Consider the following 21658-nt stretch of genomic DNA (forward strand, 5'->3'; position numbering starts at 1 on the left):
CTGGAAAGTTCTCCGTCACCTCACCCGGTTTACCCCATCGCACAAATGCAAAGGTCTGTGCATGGAGGTTCACTATGAGTCGTACCAAAATGGAGGGCATACCCATATTAAGTAGGCATTTCCATAACCCAGCCCTCGGGACCAGGTCAAATGCTGACCTTAAGTCCACGAAGGCCGCGTATAGGTTGCCTTTGCCCAGGGTGACCGTCTTCCAATGCAAAAGCATGAAACGGAATGCCTGGTCCAGGGTGCTCACATGGGGTCTAAACCCAGCTTGTAGAGGAGTAAGGATGTCATGCTCCTCTATCCATGCCTGTATCCTGGTAAGAACAAGTCGGGTTATGATCTTCTGTACCACGTCAATTAGACTGATCGGCCGGTAGTTGGATGGAACCGACCGATCACCCTTCTTAAAAATAGGCAATATTTCGGCACCAGCCCAGGAATCGGGTACCCTAGCATCCATGGTCAGTGCATTTACCAATCGCACTAGGTATGGTACCCATAGATCATGGTCCTGTTGGAATATATCCGCTGGGATACAGTCAGGACCAGGCGCTTTTCCCCTAGGGATGGCTTTCAGGACTGCTTCGACTTCATTAGCCGAGAACACAAGTGTATCAAGTGATAATGGCCAACTGACAGAAACTTGCGTGGTACTGCGGCATCTAAATTGTTTCTCAAAGTGGGACACCCATTTATGAGGTTCAACAGATGCGGGGCTTGGGCGATCATCCTGTGACTGACCCCACCTGAGAAGGTGCCAGAACTGCTGTAAGTTCCTGGAGCCACAGGCCTCAGCTAATGATGTCCAACGCTCGTCATCCCAGGCAGCTTTGGCATGACGTTTGGCTTCATTAAAAGCCTTCCTACTTGCTTTAATTAGGGCTGGGTTCTTTGATTTTAAAGCATTAAACAGATCTGCATGGGTCTCTCGGCAAACATCGTTAAACCAATTTACAGGTTTCTTGACCTTCCCTCTCCCCTTATTGGCAACAAACTTAACAAACAGTGATTTTAAGGACAAAAACAGGCTAGCATGAATGACTGTGATATTTGTGTTCATCATTTCCTGGTTTTCACACTTATCAATTTCTATCAGTGAGTTGGAGACCAGGGCTCTGATCTTTTTGCGTGCTTCCACATCTACAGAAACCTTTGGCCAGCGCACCCTCCTCATGTCGTTTGTAAGTACGACCGCCTCCTGTACACGATTAGGCTGTCGTTCAACCGGCCCTGCAAAGCTAAAATCCTTCAGTTCTGCTAACAGGGGTTCATGGTCACTTTCTTGACGTGGCTTAACAATCATATCCGATACCACAGGCCACATTTTGATATCAACTAGGATGTAATCAATGCGACTGCTATGTCTGCCATTGAAAAATGTGTGATTACCCAACGTGTCCGAGCTTACACGTCCGTTGAGGGCACGAAGCCCCCAGTTCAGACAGAGACCTTTAATATATGTGGCTGCTTGGGACCATTTATTGATCGGGGGTAAATCGAGTTGAGGAATGCCCCAGGTAAATCCTCTGCTTCAGTTAGTAAACCATCATCTTTACTTAATGGTTCAAAACAGGTATTAAGGTCACCCATCACAACCACATGACCAGTTTTTAAAGTAGAACTTAGGAAATCATCCAAACAAGTAAGGGTGGGTGAAACTCTGCCACCCGTGATTCCTCTCGCATATACATTGATCAGCAGTATATCCAACCCACTGTTTGTTTTAATACTAACTATCAATATATCAGGACAGTCAAAAAAGATTTCTTTAACAGATACACCTGCAACTTGGCGAACCCAGGTTGCGAGGCCACCCATGGCCCGACCTCTTAGACCTTTAATCGCTGGTTTATTAAAATTCAAGAAACCTTGGAGAAACACTGGTGAGGTTGCCCAGGACTCCTGAAAGGACCAAACATCGCCTTGACGGATGAACTCAACCCAATCAGGAATACATATACAAGATTCAATTCCCGCGACGTTCCAACATCCCATAGTAGTACCCTTTTTACACACTCGATCACACAGTTTAGTTACCTCAAGAAGGTGGGATTCATTGGACTGGGGTGGGGGTTCTTCAAGCACGGGGGCAGCAATGATCGTACCTGCCATTGGCATACATACTGACCCGGCCTGGGGACTTGGTTCTGGGTTTACGCCCACTGTGGTGACATCCATAGTAGACAATGAGGTGGGTACCATAGCTAATATGTCTGTCTCTCCTGTGTAAACCATGCACCCTTCCACACTATTACGAGGTTGATCATCAAAACTTTCAACATTGCTAAGTGGGTTAATCAGGTCATCTCCACCACCCATACAGTCGGATTTAGATTCATCATCCCTTGTCGAAAAAGCTGGTCAATCGTTAGTCGACAACCCTGATAAGGGGTCATAGAGGTTTCTCAGCGGGATGTTCCAATACTCTTTAGGCTTTAGGCTATATGGGTAATGATGTGCTGGGTAGAAAGTTGGGGGCTGTTGAATCTGTGGGAAAACAGGGGTGGTAGGAACTAAAGGATACTGGGACTTATTAGGGAGTGGAAAATCCAATAAGGCTGGGTGACCAGGAGGCTGGGGCTTAATCATAGCCCAACCCGGTGTTTGAGGGGGACAATTGTAGCTAGATTGAGTGTAGGAGCGGTACCATGCCTCAGGGTTAAATTGGGGTCCATGAAAGCTAGGTGTAAAGTTGGACCATTTGAGGAGACTTTTGGTGTTTTTGACAGGGGGTTGTTCTGTTGGATTAATCAGGGTCTCAGGATAGAAATAACTAAGGTTCCTAGTGGAGATCCCTCCCTCATTTCTTCCCACAAACCAATCTGAGAGATGGGATACTACTCTATGGTCCCTAAAGTTAATAATCACTATATCCCCCTCTATATCCTTGGGGCGAACCCCCACCCACTGACATCTTCTGACCGAAACAATATCCCCGTTAAGATGTACAGGAAGGGGTCTGTTTGTTTTCAGCCAGAAGATGACTTTATTTTTTAGGCTTTCATTATTTTCCTGATCCCCTTCCAAAACTGGTGGCACACTCGTCATTACAATAACATAGTTCATGGAATCCGGGGGCAGGTCTACATTGTTCCTCCGTGGTAGGGATTTGTGAGATTTACTATTAGAGTTAGCAGGTTTGCCCACCCCATTCTTTGCTTGTGGCACTGCTCCCTTAGTAGGTGGTTTATTTACGACCACCCTGGGATTCGCTTTGGCTGTGCTAGCTGGTATGGGAGGTTTAACAGCCAAAGCCGATACTTTATTTGAGGTAGTGGCTACGTTAGTTGTACATTGGGATGTTGGCAGGTGGTAGTATTTATTTTGCCAGCAACTTGAATTGTACCTTGTGGTTTAGTGGATGGACCCTTGTCCTTATCTGAGCTAGAGGGATGTGTTAGCTCAATGGTCACCAATAGGCGATCCAATTTGTCACCCATTGTCCTAACACGCTCCAGCAAGGGTAACATATATGATTTAATGAGCTTCTCTATAGTGGCATAAGACACCTCATTAAACCCTTCGATAACTAACTCAGGAGTAACCAAATCTTGTGTTTCTGGCAGCGGTAACTCTGCATTGGGTGGGATCAATAGCTCAGAGTTAGCTTTGGGTAGAGATGGTGGTGGTGTCTGACAACTTTGGCCTTTCCTTTTTACCCCGCCCTTTCTCCTTTTTTTTCTAGGTGGAGAACGCACAACCCTCTTAGCCTTGTCAGGCTTGGTTCCAGCGTCACACACACTCATTGGGAGTAGATTCTCGCCTGGATCAATGCAAACCAGTGACAGGTTGGGCAGCGTGGGACGTGGATCGGAATCCGTAATTTGGATATCGGGGATGTTTATATCAACAAAGCTAGAGTGATCAATAGGAGGGCAAACTAACTGGCCTCCACTGGTAGCACTAGCACATGGTGGGGAGATAATGGGAAACCTAAATATACTGGGGATTTGATTAATATCAGTAACATCATTCTCAATGGAGCTCAACCCTCGGGCAACCGTTACCTGAGTGAGGTTTAGGTCTAAAGGGGTGGGCAGTGGAATTTTCTTTAGTCGCTCAATTGAGCGTCGTCGCTCAGCTCTTCTCTCTGCAAGGAGAAGGTCCATATCTACTTCCTTGGTGGATTTTTAAAAAAATTTATCGAGTGGGCCAAGTACAGAAATGCCCACACCTGGGGGAGCTGAATGACTCATATCCAGACAAGACAAGCTATGCTATCTAACCCAAGATTACTACCTTAATACACTTCTGACAGACAGCGGAACAGTGGACAGCAAATAATAAAAAACAATTACAAATAACAATGACAGTAACCTGGCCCAGCCCGGCCTCATACGGCCACAGACGGTCCCGCCCTTGTCCCGAGCTTCTCCCGGCTCGCTCCTGCTGAGCGGGGAGATTAGTCAGTTTTTTACTCGGTTGGTACCTGCTACTTGGTTGGTGGACAGGGGGGTGTGGCCATCGGAGAGAGCAGCCCAGGTGTGTTAATTGGGCGCGCAGGGGCTCCTGGTCACTGGAGTCCCTGCCTGCGTGCTCGCAGCCCCGCCGGCTTGCTCACCTGCCCGCGCCTCCTGTCCCCTAGCTCCCACGATGTCCACAGCCTCCTGTGCGTGAGGCGCTGCGGGACCCGCAAAGCGGGTCCGGCAAGGCAGGAAGCGATGGTAGAGTTCACCAGCCACGAACTCCTCTGAGGACACAGGACTCCCTTCCAGTAGACGACGATGATCCAAGCGGGCAAGCAAAAAGAAAGGAAAGGGTTCCGTGGAACTCTGCAGTCAGCCGGTTTTTCAGAAGGTAGGCGGGGGGCGTGGCCAGCGGGGAGAGCAGCCCAGGTGTGTTAATTGGGCGCGCAGGGGCTCCTGGTCACTGGAGTCCCTGCCTGCGTGCTCGCAGCCCCGCCGGCTTGCTCACCTGCCCGCGCCTCCTGTCCCCTAGCTCCCACGATGTCCACAGCCTCCTGTGCGCGAGGCGCTGCGGGACCCGCAAAGCGGGTCCGGCGAGGCAGGAAGCGATGGTAGAGTTCACCAGCCACGAACTCCTCTGGGGACACAGGACTCCCTTCCAGTAGACGACGATGATCCAAGCGGGCAAGCAAAAAGAAAGGAAAGGGTTCCACTTAAACAAACCTGTAATTCTCAGGACTCTCTTCCAGGATCCTTCTACATCTGTGGAACAAACACTACACACTCTAAACATCAAGAGCTGTCTTAAATTCTACCTTCAAAAGACTAACTGGCAGATGTATCAAACAAAATAGCTCCCGGTAAAATAGTGAATCGGTAAAACAGGCTGTTACCGAACGCAAAACCTGAAATCCCAATGCATCAACCCCAATTCCGGAAAAAATAAAGAATCGCAAAATAACCCCCGCGGTAAATTACCGAATGGCAAATTAGCCAATCGGTAATACCGAGAATGAAATCAGCCCCCGGAAATACCAAATCACTATTAAAAAGTCGCTACGATATGCACCAAAAATCGCAAATAACGAAAATGCACCAAATCGCTATTTTGCATGAGCTAAATAAGGGGAAGCCCAACCAGGGGGTAAAGTTGGTGGAAGGAAAAAAATATATAAAAGACAGGTGTATACAATCAGAAACCCTTCAAATATGCCTCTGGAGACCCTGTATGTTTTCCAAAATGGCTGCCCTCTACGTGCTTGCTAGGAGGATGAGAATCAACGCTGCTGCACAGCGCAGGAGGAGGATCCAGGACAGGGTTTTCAGGATTCAAATCACATTGCTGGGCCAGACCGAGGAACTAATCTATGACAAGTACAGACTGAATCGGGCAATGATCATGCGCCTCATTGCTGACCTGGAACCACTACTGCAGCACCAGACCCGTAGGACCAACTCCATCCCCGCCCACGTCCAGTTCCTATGCAGCCTGCACCTAATGGCATCTGGAAACGTCCAGGGGGTCATAGCAGAAGCCGGAGACGTGTCGCAAAGCGCACTTTCACGCTTCTTCCACAAATTCCTAGTTGCCATGCTGACATTGATTCATAACCACATCACCTTCCCCACAACCTAAAGCAGTTGAACTGCACCAAACAGTACTTCTACCAGGTGGCACAATTTCCCCATGTGATAGGATGCGTTGACTGCATGCATGTCCCCCATCTGTCCCCCCTGAGCCAACGAATACATCTTCCGCAACCGGATGTCCTATCACTCCATTAACGTGCAGGTGGTGTGCAATGCCAAGCACATCATAACGGACATTGTAGCACGATTTCTTGGAAGCACACACGACGCATACATATTCCGACACAGTGGCATCCACAGGCGTCTGCTCAATGGTGAATTTGGAGAGGGATACCTACTAGGTACATACTAATGCCTCATCAGTAACTACATCCTCACATATGTAATTGTATTCATGCTGCTAACCCTTTGCTCCCCACCCTGCAGGTGACAGCGCCTACGCCTTGCGTGAATATCTCCTTACTCCCTACCTCAACCCAGTAACACCTCAGGAGCAGCGCTACAACGCAGCACATATCAGTACCAGGAATGTGCTAGAGCGAACCTTTAGCATCCTCAAGAGTCGCTTCCGGATCCTACACAAGACAGGAGGTGCCTTGCAATATGACCCGGTGACCTGCTGCCGGATAATAGCGGTGTGTGCCATGCTGCACAACATTGCCATAAGAAGGGGGATACCAATAGAGGTGGACGGAGATGACGACTTTCGTGCACAGCAACCCCTCCCAACACCAACAGGCACACGTGCCTAACACAGCAGAAGGTCAAAGGAGGCGGACATACATCACAAAACATCACTTCAGAGACAGGTAAGAATGAGCCATCACGGGGGCGGAGCTTGCCGGCATCCATGGCGGACGCTTGAAAGCGTAGCTCCGCCACATCACCCTCATGATCCTGAAATAATCCTTTGTTTCCTCGGCGCTAGCTATAAGGCGCAAACGCCGCCACATCCCTGGCCGCCACCGGCATCCCCGGAGCCAACTACGGGAGTCGAGCGGCGCTGGTGTGCGGAGGAATCGCCGAGCTGCAGTTCCGGGAGGGAGGGCCTCTAAGCCGCGACCTGGCGTAGACCTGTCCCCGGAGTGCGTGGAGCGACGTGCGGCGCGGGCCGCATCTCAGGCCCGGGTGACGTCAGAAGACGGGTGCCGGGCTCCCATAAGTTAACCCGGGACTTCGGGGGGCATCAGAGAAGGCACCAGAGAGCAGCGGGGTGCAATACCTGAGGCAGGTCAGCGCCCAAGTTAAACTTTGAACCCACACGCCGCTGAGGTGAGGAGCCCGACTCCTGCGCCTACCGGACTGCCACATCAGAGGCGGAGGCTGAGCCCGGGGGGACGTGAGACTGCCGTGGGGCCCCGGCAACCGGAGTGCCGCTAGCTCGAAGGGGAGAACTGCGACATACTGGGCCCTGAGCATCTCTCCTTCCGGTGGATGTTCCCCCCCCCACCTCCGCGGAGCGACACCCACCTGCCACGAAGCAGAGGAGAGTGCCCGGCCCCTGGGGGGGCACGTGCAGCGGCTGCCATATTTAGGCGAAGGCAACCCTGAGTCGTGGGGAGACACCTGAGAAGGCTCATATCTGACCTGGTCCAGTCCCCCTCCGGACGGGGTGATAGGCCGAGACTAGGTGGGTGTCCCACAGAGAGCGACGAAGTAACAGGCCGACTGAACCCTGCGGGCCCCCCTGTTGTGGACTAGCTGGGGGCACTGCTCGAGACAGCCCTGGGGTGCCCTCTCTGCTCAGATCGATTCGCGACTACCTACCCAGTCGCTTGGAAGAGCCAGACACGTCGTGGGGCACGCTGGGGAGCCCGGGTGACCTCACGAAAACTGTGTCACAACAAACTCCGAGACTAGCTCTCCCCAGGGACTGCGGTGTGCGGAGAGGCCCGTCAGAACAGCGACGCTGCAAGATGGGGAAAGGGGATGCGAAGCAGTCTAAACTGCCATTTGAACAGCGGCGCACTAAGACACTGGATCCAGGAGACCCGGACAATGGGCAGCCTTCTGCTGCGCAAGACAGCTCGATCTACTCCGGTATAAAGGAGCTGCTAGTCACCATGGAAAAGGGCCTGCAAGACAGCATGGCGTCGATAGGGACGAAGATCGACGCCCTCACCTACCGGATGGACAGGATGTCGGAAAGGGTCGATAAACACGCGGAGCGCCTCGACATGTCCGAAAGACGGATTACTGAAGTGGAGGAGGGGCATATGGAACTCGATAAGGACCGCAAACACATGGCAAAGCTATTACAGGTGATCCAGGACAAGTCGGAGGATTTGGAAGCGCGCTCCAGAAGATCCAACATTCGGATTACGGGGGTACTGGAGACGACCCAAACGGGCAAGATGGAGCTGTTCATTGAGAGGCTGTTAACCACCTTGCTGGGGGAAGACGCATTCTCCAACATGTTCATAGTGGAGAGGGCTCACCGCTCTTTGGGCCCCAGACCGCGACCAGGAGCCTCCCCCAGGCCTATAATAGCTAAGCTCCTGTATTATCGAGACAGGGATACGGCATTGAGAGTGGCCAGGGAGAAAGGACAGCTACAGTTCGAGGGATCCAACATATCACTGTTTCCAGACTTTACTGCAAGGGTACAGGAAGAACGGAAACGATTTGCCCCGTATAAACAATAGATGCGAGATCTTGGTCTGGACTACGCGATGCTGTTACCGGTGAAACTGCGGATAAATCAAGGTGGTCACTCCCATATCTTTACGGACCCGACAGAACTTCAGAAGGCGCTAAAGACCTGGGCAAAAGAACGGCGGAGCAGCCTTGGGGGACATCCGGAAGAACAGGAACCTTCTAGTGGGCTTGAAGACCAAGAATGACCACTCGACGTCCTTGGATTTGTCTAGATAGCTTCCGGTCGGTGTCGCACTGCAGATAGGTGGTTGGTGAGCGGTGCTGTCCGGAGGCCTCTTCGATAAGACGGACTGCGCCGATGATGAGAGCTGATGGTACCACTGAAGCGTGCACAGACTCCGAAACATGGTGAGATTGTTCCAAATTACTGTGACTCACTTGATCACGTAGATTTTTATGACTTGTTATTCTGATCCTCGGATTGGTGGGCTATATGGGATTGTGTATATTGGCTGCTTCCTCCTACTTCTCTTCGAATTTCCGGTCCGGGGGCTGGCGGGGCGGTGGGGGGATGAGGTTCAGAGTCTTGGCAAAGACTGATATTTTTCTTAAATAGGTATTTGGACATGGATTGCCGCTGAAGGATACATAGGGGGTGATGGGGCGGGGAGCTGGATGGCTGACATTGTTTAAAGTCAAATGCTACCTGCACTAATCTTGGTAACCTCTGTCCTAGCGCTGATAGCACAATGGGTTCCGGCTGGGCCCTATAGAACAAGTTCGGGGGGGAAGGGAGGAGGGGGGATCTTATCACCATGCTAGGCCATGTTGGGGTTGGTCTGCTGTGGGTGGAGGGGGGTGAAGGCACAGTTGCCACTGTAAGACAGAGGGAAAGTTGTGATTCTTATGTTTTGTTTTGTTGTGCCCAGCCTCAAAAATCACGATGTACTTACTGTAACTTATTGATTGCCCGTAATTTAGCCTGCCCTACACGGCTGACTACGACTTTAGAACTCGGACTGCGCCCTTATGGCTGAGGTAGTTGGAGGGCGAACTGATGAGAGATCCGGAATGATACACGCCCTCACATGGAATGTCAGGGGGCTCAATGACCACAGGAAACTCAGGAAGGTGCTATGTTATCTTAGACGCCACAACATCGATATTGCACTCTTACAAGAAACGCACCTCCCACTCACAGGTAATATGCTGCACACTAGGAGTTTAGCGGGGCATATAGCGGTTGCTGGGTTCAGTACACACGCACGGGGGGTCCTCACCTGGGTAAACCCAAAGTCGGGAATTCTGATACAGACCCTGGGTGTTGACCCGGAGGGACACTATGTCATAGCGTCTTGTAAAGGGCGGGGGACGGAACTGTTGGTAGTTAACACATATGGCCCTAATTACGACTCCCCTGATTTCTTTGATTCCCTAGCTAATGAAATAGCGAGATATGACAATCCACACATACTGTGGGGTGGGGACTTCAATTTGGCGTTAAACCCTGAAATAGACAGATCGTCGGGACCCCCTCGCCGGCCCTCCGCAGAGGCGCTATCGCTTTCGGCGAAGCTACTAATGCTAGATATGATTGACGTGTGGCGGAACAGAAATGGTGGGAGGAGCGGCTTCACACACTACTCCGCATTTCACGACATACACACTAGGATAGATTACTGGTTTGTCACAGCGGGAGTCGACCGTCTGGTCAGACAATGCAAGGTGCTCCCGCGCACTCTCTCGGACCACTCCCCCATTTTGTTAACCCTGGATACCCCAGTAAAGGGATACGCACCGTTCACGTAGCGCTTCCCGCCATACTCCCTGTTAGACCCGATCTTCCGCGGTGAGCTGGCGGAGGCGATTGAAGTGTTTTTCGAGAAAAATGTGGGGTCGGTGGAGAACTTCCAAACGATATGGGAAGCGTTCAAAGTTTATATTAGGGGCATAGCGATGTCCAAGCACTCTAGTGTCTTGAAGGCTACCAGGGCCACCTTAGCTGACCTTGAGCTACAATTGCAGGCGCTCGAGGCTAGAAGTCGATCTAACCCGGAGGACTCTATAGAAGCTGACATCAAGCGCCTACTAGTGGAATACCACGAGGCCGCGGACAGAGAGGTACAACACTTAGGAAAGTACGCCACAGCCCGCACATACGGAGAGGGAGAGAGGCCAGGGGCAGTTCTAGCTAACGTCGTTAAAGGCCGGAGGAGAAAGGCGCTAATCGCAGAATTAGGGAACTCGGGAGGAGATAAGGAGATAGAGTGTCTGATGAGGCCGAAATTGCAGCAGTCTTCAGAGACTATTATGCGGAGCTATACTCGTCCAAAAGTGGTGACATATCGGCTGAAATAATGGATTATCTAGATCACATACAACTACCGTTCCTCCCAAATTCTGACAGGGAGTTCCTGATGTGCCCTATACAGCTTGACGAAATCAGAGAAGCACTAGCCTCCATGCGCTCGGGCAGTGCACCGGGCATGGACGGACTCTCAGTCGACTTCTATAAAGCATTTCAGGAACAGCTACTGCCGTACATCCACATACTCCTAGAGGACATAAGTACAAAAGGCACCATGCCCAGCTCCATGAGAGAGGCGATGATAGTTACCATTCTAAAGCCGGGAAAGCCACACGACGACTGTAGCTCATACCGCCCAATATCGCTCTTAAACGTCGACACTAAAATATATGCCACGGTACTAGCGACTAGACTTGCACTTCTGGCCCCTGACTTAGTGGCCCCAGAACAGGCGGGATTCATCCCCTCCAGAAACCTGACCTACAACATAAGAACAGTATTGGGTACCATCCAGCATGTAAAACAGGACACACCAGCGGTGGCGCTCTTTTTAGACATGGAGAAGGCATTCAACTCGATCGAGTGGCCATTCCTTCTTCAGGTGTTACTACGCCGTATGGGTCTGGGCGAACCCTTTATCCACATGATAGGTGCATTGTATGATGGCCCCTCCGCCAGGGTTCGTGTGGGCAATGCGATCTCCCGCCCTCTGTTCATAGGAAGAGACACCCGTCAGGGATGCCTTTTATCCCCTTTACTGTCCGCACTGGCGGCAGAGCCACTTGCTTGTGCACCAAGAAAGTATCATAGCCACGAGGGTGTTCGGTTCCCCACGTACAAAATAGTTGTATCTATGTATGCGGACGACACGTTGCTGTATGCCCACGACCCTGCTACCTCGCTTCCCCCACTTCTGAGGGAGGTTGTTCGGTTCGGTGCACTTTCGGGGCTCAAAGTTAACTGGGCAAAATCAGTGGTGCTGCCCCTCACTCCAGTGACTACACGAGTGGAGACGGAGTACCCCGTACAATGGACGAAAGACCCCATCAGATACTTGGGGATACAAATCCACACGGATCCGGACCTGCTCGTCGGGCAGAACTACGGGAGAGCGGTCAGTAAGCTAGAGGACGATATTGAGATTTGGTGCAAACTGCCCCTCACGCTGCTAGGCCGCATAGCCATAATGAAGATGATAGTGCTGCCGAGATTTTTATTCCTATTTAATGCATTGCCGATAGTGCTCTCTAAGGCCTTCTTTCACCGCCTGACCAGCCTGATGATTAGACTGGCATGGGCAGGGAAACAGCCGAGAGTCAAGTGCGCAACGCTCACCCTCCCGTACAACTTGGGGGGCCTAGCGGCACCAGATCTTGAATTATACTACAGGGCCGCCCAAGCGTCTCATCTACATACGTGGGTACGTGGCGACAAGCAAATTCCACATGTCCGATGGAACAATTATTCGCCCATCCTCTACCGCTCCCGGCAACGGTCTGCCAACCGCAGGATCGTTGGACTGGAGTACTGGACTCCATCTCCTCCACCAACCACGCGTGGCACTCACTCCTGTTCCGCCAGGGGGGGCGATGCTGTATTCGCCGGAGATGCCGCTAGAATGGATGCGCTGGCTCCCGCCCATGACAGACAAAGCAGTCACGCAGGAGCTAGCAAAATTGGGGCTCAGCAGGGCGGGTGACCTGTTCCAAGACGGCACTGCAAAAACTTGGGATCAAACTCGGGGAGATGGAGTTGAACCGCCGTTACTCCAAAGATTCCACTTCCACAGAGCTCGGAGTGCTCTCTCTGAACTCCTAGGTCCGGATATGGCGGAACCCCCGGATGTCCTAGAACTGTCGTACGTGATCACACACAAAGACCCCAAGAAGCTCCTAACAAACCTCTACAGCATAGCCAGATCACATGGGGGCATCAGCTCATGAAAGCTCGGATTGAGTGGCAGAGAGATTTAGGGGTCACGCTAGATAAGGCGGCGTGGCGATATTGCTGTGAAAGCACGAAACGCATCTCCTAAATGGGAAACACCGGCTCATACATTTTAAATTCCTCCAAAGGGTATATTACACCCCAGCGTGGCTTCACAGATATGGGCTGCGAAAGGAGGCCCACTGCGAGCGTTGCCGAGCGGCGGACGCCGACTTCTTGCATCTGTCATGGGGATGCCCGGGTATACAGACGTTCTGGCGCGACGTATTTTTCGAAATGGGCAAGATTCTGGAGGTCGACTTGGACATCGATCCAGGACTAGCACTCATAGGCAACTCGAGGGGTCTCCCGGGGGCGATACGCAGGCTTACAGATATGGGGATGCTAATGGCCAGGAGAGTGGTAGCACAGTGCTGGATGCGAGGCCCTCTGTCGACTAAGGCTAAATGGGCTTGAGACATGCTGTACTGTAGCACACAGACGGAGACGTACAGTGAACTACTACCCCCAAAAAGTCGCCCGAAAAACTTCTGGGCGTTATATAAGACCTATTTGCAGGGACAGCAGCCCGAAGATGCGAGCTCCACAGACAGCGTTTCCCACGGGTTGGTGGCAGAATCAGCGCACAACATAAACCAGGACACTGGCGCAAATGTGGGATGACGAGAGTTGGTCAAAAAGAAACAGCAGGGATGGGAGAAGTGAGAGTAGAAAGGGAGAACAAAGTGGGAAGTACACTGGAGGGGATTCACTGGAAGAACCATACACCACACGAAGGCACCTTTAGATGCCGCACTAACACTCAGGTGTCGGGCCAGAATATCCTCAGGACCCCCCTTACCACCGAAGTTACACACACTATTAGACATGGGGTCGGGTGTGTGTCTGGCTATTACAGAAGCGGGAACTGGGAAATAGGGCAAGGTACTGATGTGAGGCTACGGGTGAGGGTAGGGGGTGGGTAGTGCCATAGGGGAGTTACAGGGATGTTCTAGAGGGAGAAAAGTAAAAAACGCACAGAAATATTAGACACTGCCGACAAGTAGAAACTATACTACATGATGAGAACACAGGATTCACTTCACGCCGCCGGACCCCCGGGTTGTCGGCCGCCAGGCTGTGTAACGCATGTTGTTGACCTGATGCGATTTTCTGTGATGCGGCCGGCCCGGAGGGGTTGTAGGCCAGAAGCTGTGTCAATTGTAACCTCCTTTTCTGTGCAATAAAAAAAAAAGAAAAAAAAAAAAAAAAAAAAAGAATGAGCTATCACAACATAACCTGGTGTGCAAATGTTTAATGCACATGAGCACTTGTCAGGTGAATATTAATGAAAGGTCTACATGACGCAGACTCAAAACATAGGTGAGGATACATGTCCGTTGTCATCACGGGAGTATCTTGTAGTAGTGTAGGTGGCCCATGGTTACATCACCATGGCCAAGGACCCCATGGAACATGGCTATTTGCGCCTCCCACGTACCCCCAGCCTCCTGTTGCGTGACTCCTCCACATCACCACGATGTGCGTCAGTGACAGTGGAGCTGCACAAACTGCGCCTCCTCTCGCTTACCTCTGGCACAAAGATGCTGCTGGCGCTTGATGTAGCCTCACTCCCCTCCTCCACTTCCAAACTGCTGGCACTAAAAGTCCCAGAGTGCAGATGCTCCACTGCAGTGGTCACTTTGCCCAAGGCCTTTGCCACATCTCCACAGTAATGGCCCAGGTCGACCTGCCGGGACACAGATCTCCGTGACAGGACAGCTGTGCTGTTGCAGAGCTTTGTGATGGCCCTAATGGAGGCATTGGAACGGAGCAAGTTCTGGCGATGCCTCCTGTGCTCGCTCTGTTGCCCTGCTATGACGGCACGTGTGAGCTCCTGTAGGCACAGTTTTATGTTTCTGTTACCCTCAGCAACAGCTGTGGTCATTTCACACACAGTGCCTGTCATGGTGCCCATTTTGTTTGCCAATTTTGCAATGTTGATGTTGATAGCACCCATGTGTCTCCCCTGCAGGCGCTGAACCCGCAGCATCCATGACTCAACTACTCCGTAGCCGTGTGTTGGCTCCTCAGATCTCTCTGCAGCTCTTCCCAGGGGCCTGCCCCGCTGTCTAACTCTGACACTTGCTGGTGTTTGAGCTGGCAGAGTGACAACTGACTGCCGTGGATCATTTGTGGCTGCTGGCCTCTGCTCCGTCTCCATCACCTGCAGGGAGGGAACATTGCCCTGCGTCTTGGTGGTGTTGTCAACGGTGGTGGTGGTGGTGGTGGTGGTGTTGTCCATGGTGGTGATGGTGGTGGTGGTGATGGTGTTGGTGGTGTCGTGGGATGGCGTCCCTGCGGAGTCTCTGCATCGTTCCCTGCCGGGGTTTGTGAGATTATGAGGCGTCCGCTGTCATCTGATTCCAAGGGTGATGCATCTGTGTGGGAAACTGTGCATTGTTATTATTTTGTCTGGATGTATATGTGTTGCATACTTTCAACTACATAAATGATTTTGGATTGACTATTGGCCTTGTGCTGCTGGCCTCATTTCATTTACATTGGGGATCATACATGCACACTTTGATGAAATGAATCCAACTCCCATGATGCAACACTTTGGTAAGGGTATATGTGTTAGGCACTACTACATGTGCACTGTGATTGGCCTGGGGGAATGGGCAGGAGTAGACAACACCCTGCGTATCTGCACTGGCATGCATCTTATCCTGTTCTCCTGCAGCAGCACTGGAAGTGTTCAATTGGGTAACCCCCACAACTGCTTCAGGCTCAATGGTACCCTCAACGAGGTCCTCGAGGGATGTGTTGGGTGTGACGTTGGATGTTCCCCCTCCTGTACCAGCTGCATCCTTCACCCTTTCTGCAATCCTCTCCTTCGCCCTTTTCCTGAGGTCATACCACCTCTTTTTCAGGTCGTCTATGCTGCGGTGGGTAACTCCTACAGCATTTACCCTCTCCTTGATGCTCAGCCAGATCTTGCGCTTCTCTGCCTGCTGCACCTTTAGGGACAGCTTGCCAAACAGCCTGTCATGTTTGCTGCTCACCCCCTCGATTAGAAGTTCAAGTTCTTTATCTGAAAACTTCTTCTTCCTCTTTCTGGGCGTGTCCTTGTTCTGGGGTGCATCCTTCTCCATCCTGGAATGCAGTGGAATAGCTGGTTTGTGGTATCACTGTTTCTCCCCTCAGCTCCTGTGCTCTGCCTCCTCCTCTGAGCTCCTCAGGGCACTGAATGAAGCATGGGCTGGGAGACTTCCTGGTTGTGATATCATCAACCTGCTTCCAAATCGACCTTTTTTTTGGTGAATTCGCTAATACCGAATTCGCAAATACCGATTCGGCATTTGCTAATTCGGTATTTGCTATTCCTTATTTTGGACTCTCACTATCGTGGTTTCGGTATATTTTACCCATTTGTAGCGATTCGGTATTAAATACCGAATCTGTTGATGCATCGCGGAATGCCAGTCCTTATTTGCGATTCCTTATTTTTCGCAAATAAAGACTCGTTTTACCAAATTTTGATGCATATGCCCATAAGTCTATCCACAAGACAAATCAGTTGTTTGTAGCCTATGGACAAGGTCGTCAGGGCACAGCGGTTTCTAAAGCTCTATCACAAGATGGATAGCAGCCACAATTCAGTTTTGCCACGATAAGGCAGGCAAACCTTTGTCTAGAACAGTGAAAGCGCAATCCACAAGAGCAATCTCTACATCGGCGGCCATGTTCAATGGGGTTCCACTGGAAAAAAGCTGCAACATGGAAAACAACGCATATGTTCACGCAGCACTACTGCCTGGAATCGACACAGGGTGCTGATGCAGCCATGGGACAAGCAATCCTACGTCATTTATTTCAGTAAGGTTAACCTCTTTAATTAGAGGATTTATTTTCTGTTGTCAGTATTGATCTGCATTTGAAAATATATCTCTATAGGTTAAAAAAGTAGGTATACTTGTTTAAGTTGATAATAGAGAAGTTTATTTCAAATGTTAATGCCTTTATATGCATGTATTTTTACACCAATACTTTCACAAGACACTCCTTTTGTGTATATATTTTTATATATTTTTGGCACTACCCTCCATCCACTAAAGGTGCTTAATTATTTTACATTACTGATTGCTATTCTGATTCAAGCATGTGAATCTATGAAAGATACGCCTATACTGGATAAGAAATAAGTTATTTACCTGTAACTGCAGTTATACAAAGCTACCCCTATACTGGATAAGAAATAAGTTATTTACCTGTAACTGCAGTTATCCAGTATTGGTATCTTTCATAGATTCACATGCAACCCACTCCTCCCTGGAGAGGCTCCCCTTACACTCCAGTATTACTATCCACACTTGTGCTGGAAAGTCTGGGGGACTCAGCCTCTCTAGGGGAAGGTTCTAAAGGTTGTTGATTACTGATTGGTTGTATTTAAGTTTGGTCCTTTTTTAGAAACGAAAGTAGATATACTATTAACCCGTTGACCGTGGCGCGGTGCGGGAGAAATAATGAGTGGACGTGGTTCGGACGGCCCCCGGCCCTCCTACGCACACGCCCACCGTGACGTTAAACGGCCAGGGGCAGTCCGACGCATCGAACGGGTTAAATGCATGGTTGCCTTCATGATAGCCTATGGAAGTTCTTTAATTACTCCTTTATTTATATTACCATGGGACTCCCATTTCGACGACGGAGAATGATTCAAGCATGTGAATCTATGAAAGATACCAATACTGGATAACCGCAGTTACAGGTAAGTAATTTATTTCTTCCTCAGTGTCACCTGGTCCTCACAGCTGCAGGAACAAGGTTAACGTCTACTCCTTTGAACCGTCCATCATCAGTGGACATTGCTCTTCCATGCCTCTAGGTCACCTCTAAGTGACATATACTCTGTCCCCTCTGATTGCAGGTTCTTCTATTCAAAAATCCACCTTTGGATTCCGCCGGACTCTTGCACAGTCTTTGCCAGCTGCATTTTTACTGAAGTCCTTCATTGTGGTCTACGGCGTTTTCCAATGTCACTTCACACCTATGCACCCGGCTTCCCTAGAGTAGATATCCTTGTTCCCTGGGTATTCACGGGTGGAGTGACTCTCCAACCCTTCTATCTTCCACGGGGTATCTTCAGGGTCTACTGGAAAGGGGACTTCTTCTTCAAAACTGCAACCACGCCTTTCCTGTTGACTTCTTTTGAGTATGCAGCTATGTTTCCACTCGTCACACATCCTCCATAGGGTTCCTGGGCACTTACGATGGGTGGTTCCTGCTGTCCCCAACTATCCTTAGTTTCCTGGTCCAAGTCCTGACTTTGGTCGCAGTTCCCATTCCACTTTTTTAAGTATATGGTTTAATCTCCCCGTGGAAATCACTGTGTATTGTGCTTATTTATCTATTTGCAATTGAAGCATTGTGTGTATTTGTGGTGATATCTCCGGGCAGGAGATATACCAATGTGTTAGTGAGTGTTGTGTAATATATATATTTTTCGCCGAAACGCGTCGGTTCGACATTATGGAACTAAGAACTGTGCATTTTTTGCCATGTGAAAGCCAAATAAACATGAACTCTTAAAAAACTTACCTTGAAACAGTGGAGTCGAAGTTTATTGGGCGGGTGCCGCCGAATTGGGTGTTCCAGAGGGTGCTGAAAACTCCTTCTGGATAAGCCTGAAGGCTGCTCTCCACAGCTACCCCTTGGATAGCTTTCTAAGGTTGTCTAAGACCACTAAAATCACCATAAGAGTTGTCTGGATTAGTGCAAGGTGCTTCACTTACATAAGTGTGCACCATATACTAAGCCAGACTCCTACAGTTAGCATGAAAAAAGGGGCACTTTTCTACAACGTCTCCATCCGGAGGTGGTGCAAGGTCTCTTTCCGAAGTTGGGCAAACCTTGGTTAGATCTGTTCACCACCGACGAGAACACGCAATGTCAGCCGTTCGGCATGCTGACTGCTCTAGCTCAGGACTCCTTTTGTCTCAAGTGGAGTTCAGGCCTACTATACACCTTTCTGCAGAAACTCCTATCCAGATTTTGCAAGGAGATCAGGAGTGACTGGGCCCAAGTGATCCGTGTGGCTCCGGACTGTGCACAGAGAGTCTGACATCTTAAGCTTTTGAGCATGGCTATTAGTCCTCCGATTGGGGTGCCCCTTTGGGAGGTTCTTTTGTTGCAGCAGCAGGAGGGGGTTCTCCACCTGAACCTATCAACGCTTCTTGCGTGGAGATTGAGCAGCAACAGTTCACAGCTTTCAACCTTCCTCCTGAAGGTTGTGACGTTATCTTGGCAATCAGGCGTCCCTCCACCAAGACAGTTTACGCCTGCCATTGGGAGAAATTTGTGGCATGGTGTACAGAAAGACAAATTGATCCCCTTTATACTCCCCTTCCTAAGGTTCTACCGTTCATCCTGTCCTTTCTCCAACAGGGCTCTGCTCTGGCTATTCTGAAGGGCTATCTCTCTGCCATTTCAGCTTTTCTGTGGTTGCCCGATCAGCTATCCCTCGTCAAATCCCTTATTGTGAATAGGTTTCTGAAAGGTTCACAACATTTTTTTCCTCCTTCTCCCTGTATTATGCCCCAGTGGGACCTCAATCTCGTCCTCACTTTCTGTATGTGCACTCCCTTTGAGCCTCTGCACAATTGGCCACTCAGGCTCCTTACCGTCAAGACGGCCGTCCTGGTGGTAATAACATCTGCCCAGAAGGTCAGTGGTCTTTAGGCCTTGTCATCCATTCCTCTGTATCTTAAAATCTACCCAGACAAACTGGTGCTTTATACAAGAGCTTCCTTTCCCCCAAAAGTGGTCACTCCATTTCACATAGCCAATCCAACATTCTGTCCACTTTTTACACTCTGCCTCATCCCTCCAAAGAAGAGGAGCGACTACTTCATCTGGACCCAGAAGAGCATTGTCGTTCTACCTTGATCACACACCAGGTGGACGACCATTTCTTGGTGGGTAAGTCAGAGCTAAGAAGGGTCAAGGCATACAGAAAAGGACCATCTCACAATGCATTTTACTCTGTATCAAGTTCTACTATGCATTAGCTAAAAAGCAACCCACTGAGGACTTGTGTGCTCATTCCGCCAGAGCTAAAGCTGCAACAACTGTTTTAGCTCGTGGAGTTCCAGTCCTGGACATCTGCCAGGTCGCAACTTAGGCTTCCCTGCACATGTTTACCAAACACTACTGCCTGGTCAGTCAGTTTCATACGGATGGGCACTTTGCCAATCAGTCCTGCAGGACTTTCTCGGGTGAAATTGGTCCACCGACCAACCTTCGGGATGTATTGCTTGAGTATCTATTCCAAGGTGAGGAATCTGCAGCTAGTAGTCTCAATCAGATGAACAAGTTACTTATCTTTATTAATGCCTTATCTGGTAGAAACACTATCTAGCCTGAGATTCCTTACTGACCCACACATTCTCCCTGCTCTGCAAACGGATTTCTAGGGACAGGTCTTTCCCCTTTCAGGGCCCTAGTTTTACCCTCAAGTGGCCAGTGTGGCTCCACCCATTCTGGCGCGGATAGTCATGAAAGGTAGCTGACGCCAGTACACCTGAGTGGCGCCTATATAGGCACCACGATGACTCAAACGACGCCAGGCTAAGCCGAATGATGCGCCACCTACTGGCGTGCAGGGTTCCTGCTCTATAAAAAAAAATCTGGTTCCAGTCTGACACCTGGGTATAGTTTGAGGTAAGGAGTCTGTGGCCAGATAGAGTCTCTACCAGATAAGGTGTTACCAAATATAAGTAACTTGTTCTTTATAATTTCTCATTTATTCATATCTTCAAAATTGGAATGTATAGGATAAGCAAAGAAAGTATTATGGAAGAACAAGCATTCCTGAAATAAAGCTAAAATCATTGCCCTCCTCCGTATGCCTGGCTGGACGTACATATGCATTTCACCTTTGTGTGGTCATGGCTGTACATCAAACATTTCTGAATACACACTCTGCTCCCATAATTTATTTGAGAGGAAAGGTGCTGAGATTGCTCCCATTGCACAGTTGTTGGAGCAATTAATGAGTAACGAGTACAGATGTCATTTGTCAGAGTAATCAATCCATTAGATTTATTTTAGAGGACTTTGGTCCTTTGGGAATACTTTGTGTTGTTGCATCAAATCATGAACAAATATATTTTCCAGACGTTTTCATTATCTGCAGAAAGGGATTACTTGGAATGCTTCCTTTATCGAATGAAAATATTATCCTGTTACCCTTTCCTTCTTTTCCTGTGCACCGATTACTTCATACTCTTGAAAGCACCTGTTTCAGAGAGTCTCACCTGTTCTCTATATCTATCCTGTTTTGTAAATAAATCGATTTTGCATCTATTTCAACGTCCTGTCTTCCCCAGGGCAGATTCAAACAGGCAACATTACAATTTAGTACTGTGTGTTTGACTTATATATGTATTGCTATGGGCTAACCTTAATCATTGTGGTGGAATGAGTATTTTTAACACATTTATTCAAAATGTTCTTGTGGTCCCTTTCTTGTCTTGCAGCCTCCTCCATTAAGAGTCTTTTTACTAGGTTCTCATGGAGCAGGAAAAAGTACCAGTGCTCGTTGGCTTGCAGATAAATTGGGAATGTTTCATATTCAGTTTCAAGAACGTCTACAAGAAATCATGTTAACAAAATTGGAAAAAAAGATTGGACCTGAATTTGAAGAAGAACCTCTTGAAGATCCAAATGATATACCAGCTTTGCTGGCATTAGAAGAGGGTGACACCCCTCCTAAGTCGGAATCTGAAGAGGAAAAGAGCGAAGAGGTAATATACACTTA

At 49.5% G+C, this 21658-nt stretch overlaps 1 protein-coding gene across 3 annotated transcripts in view; it reads left to right on the plus strand.

The window, feature by feature from the left end:
* AK9 (adenylate kinase 9) overlaps positions 1–21658 on the plus strand; it is a 1394796-nt gene that overhangs the window by 923544 nt on the left and 449594 nt on the right. For all 3 annotated transcript variants that reach the window (XM_086926806.1, XM_086926808.1, XM_086926807.1), the window contains exon 29: positions 21378–21644. In XM_086926806.1, the coding sequence (XP_086782932.1) occupies positions 21378–21644 (267 nt within the window). The remainder of the gene's footprint in view (positions 1–21377; positions 21645–21658) is intronic.

Source organism: Lissotriton vulgaris, chromosome 6 (genome assembly GCF_964263255.1).
Source record: "Lissotriton vulgaris chromosome 6, aLisVul1.2, whole genome shotgun sequence".
NCBI classification, from domain to species: Eukaryota; Metazoa; Chordata; class Amphibia; order Caudata; family Salamandridae; genus Lissotriton; species Lissotriton vulgaris.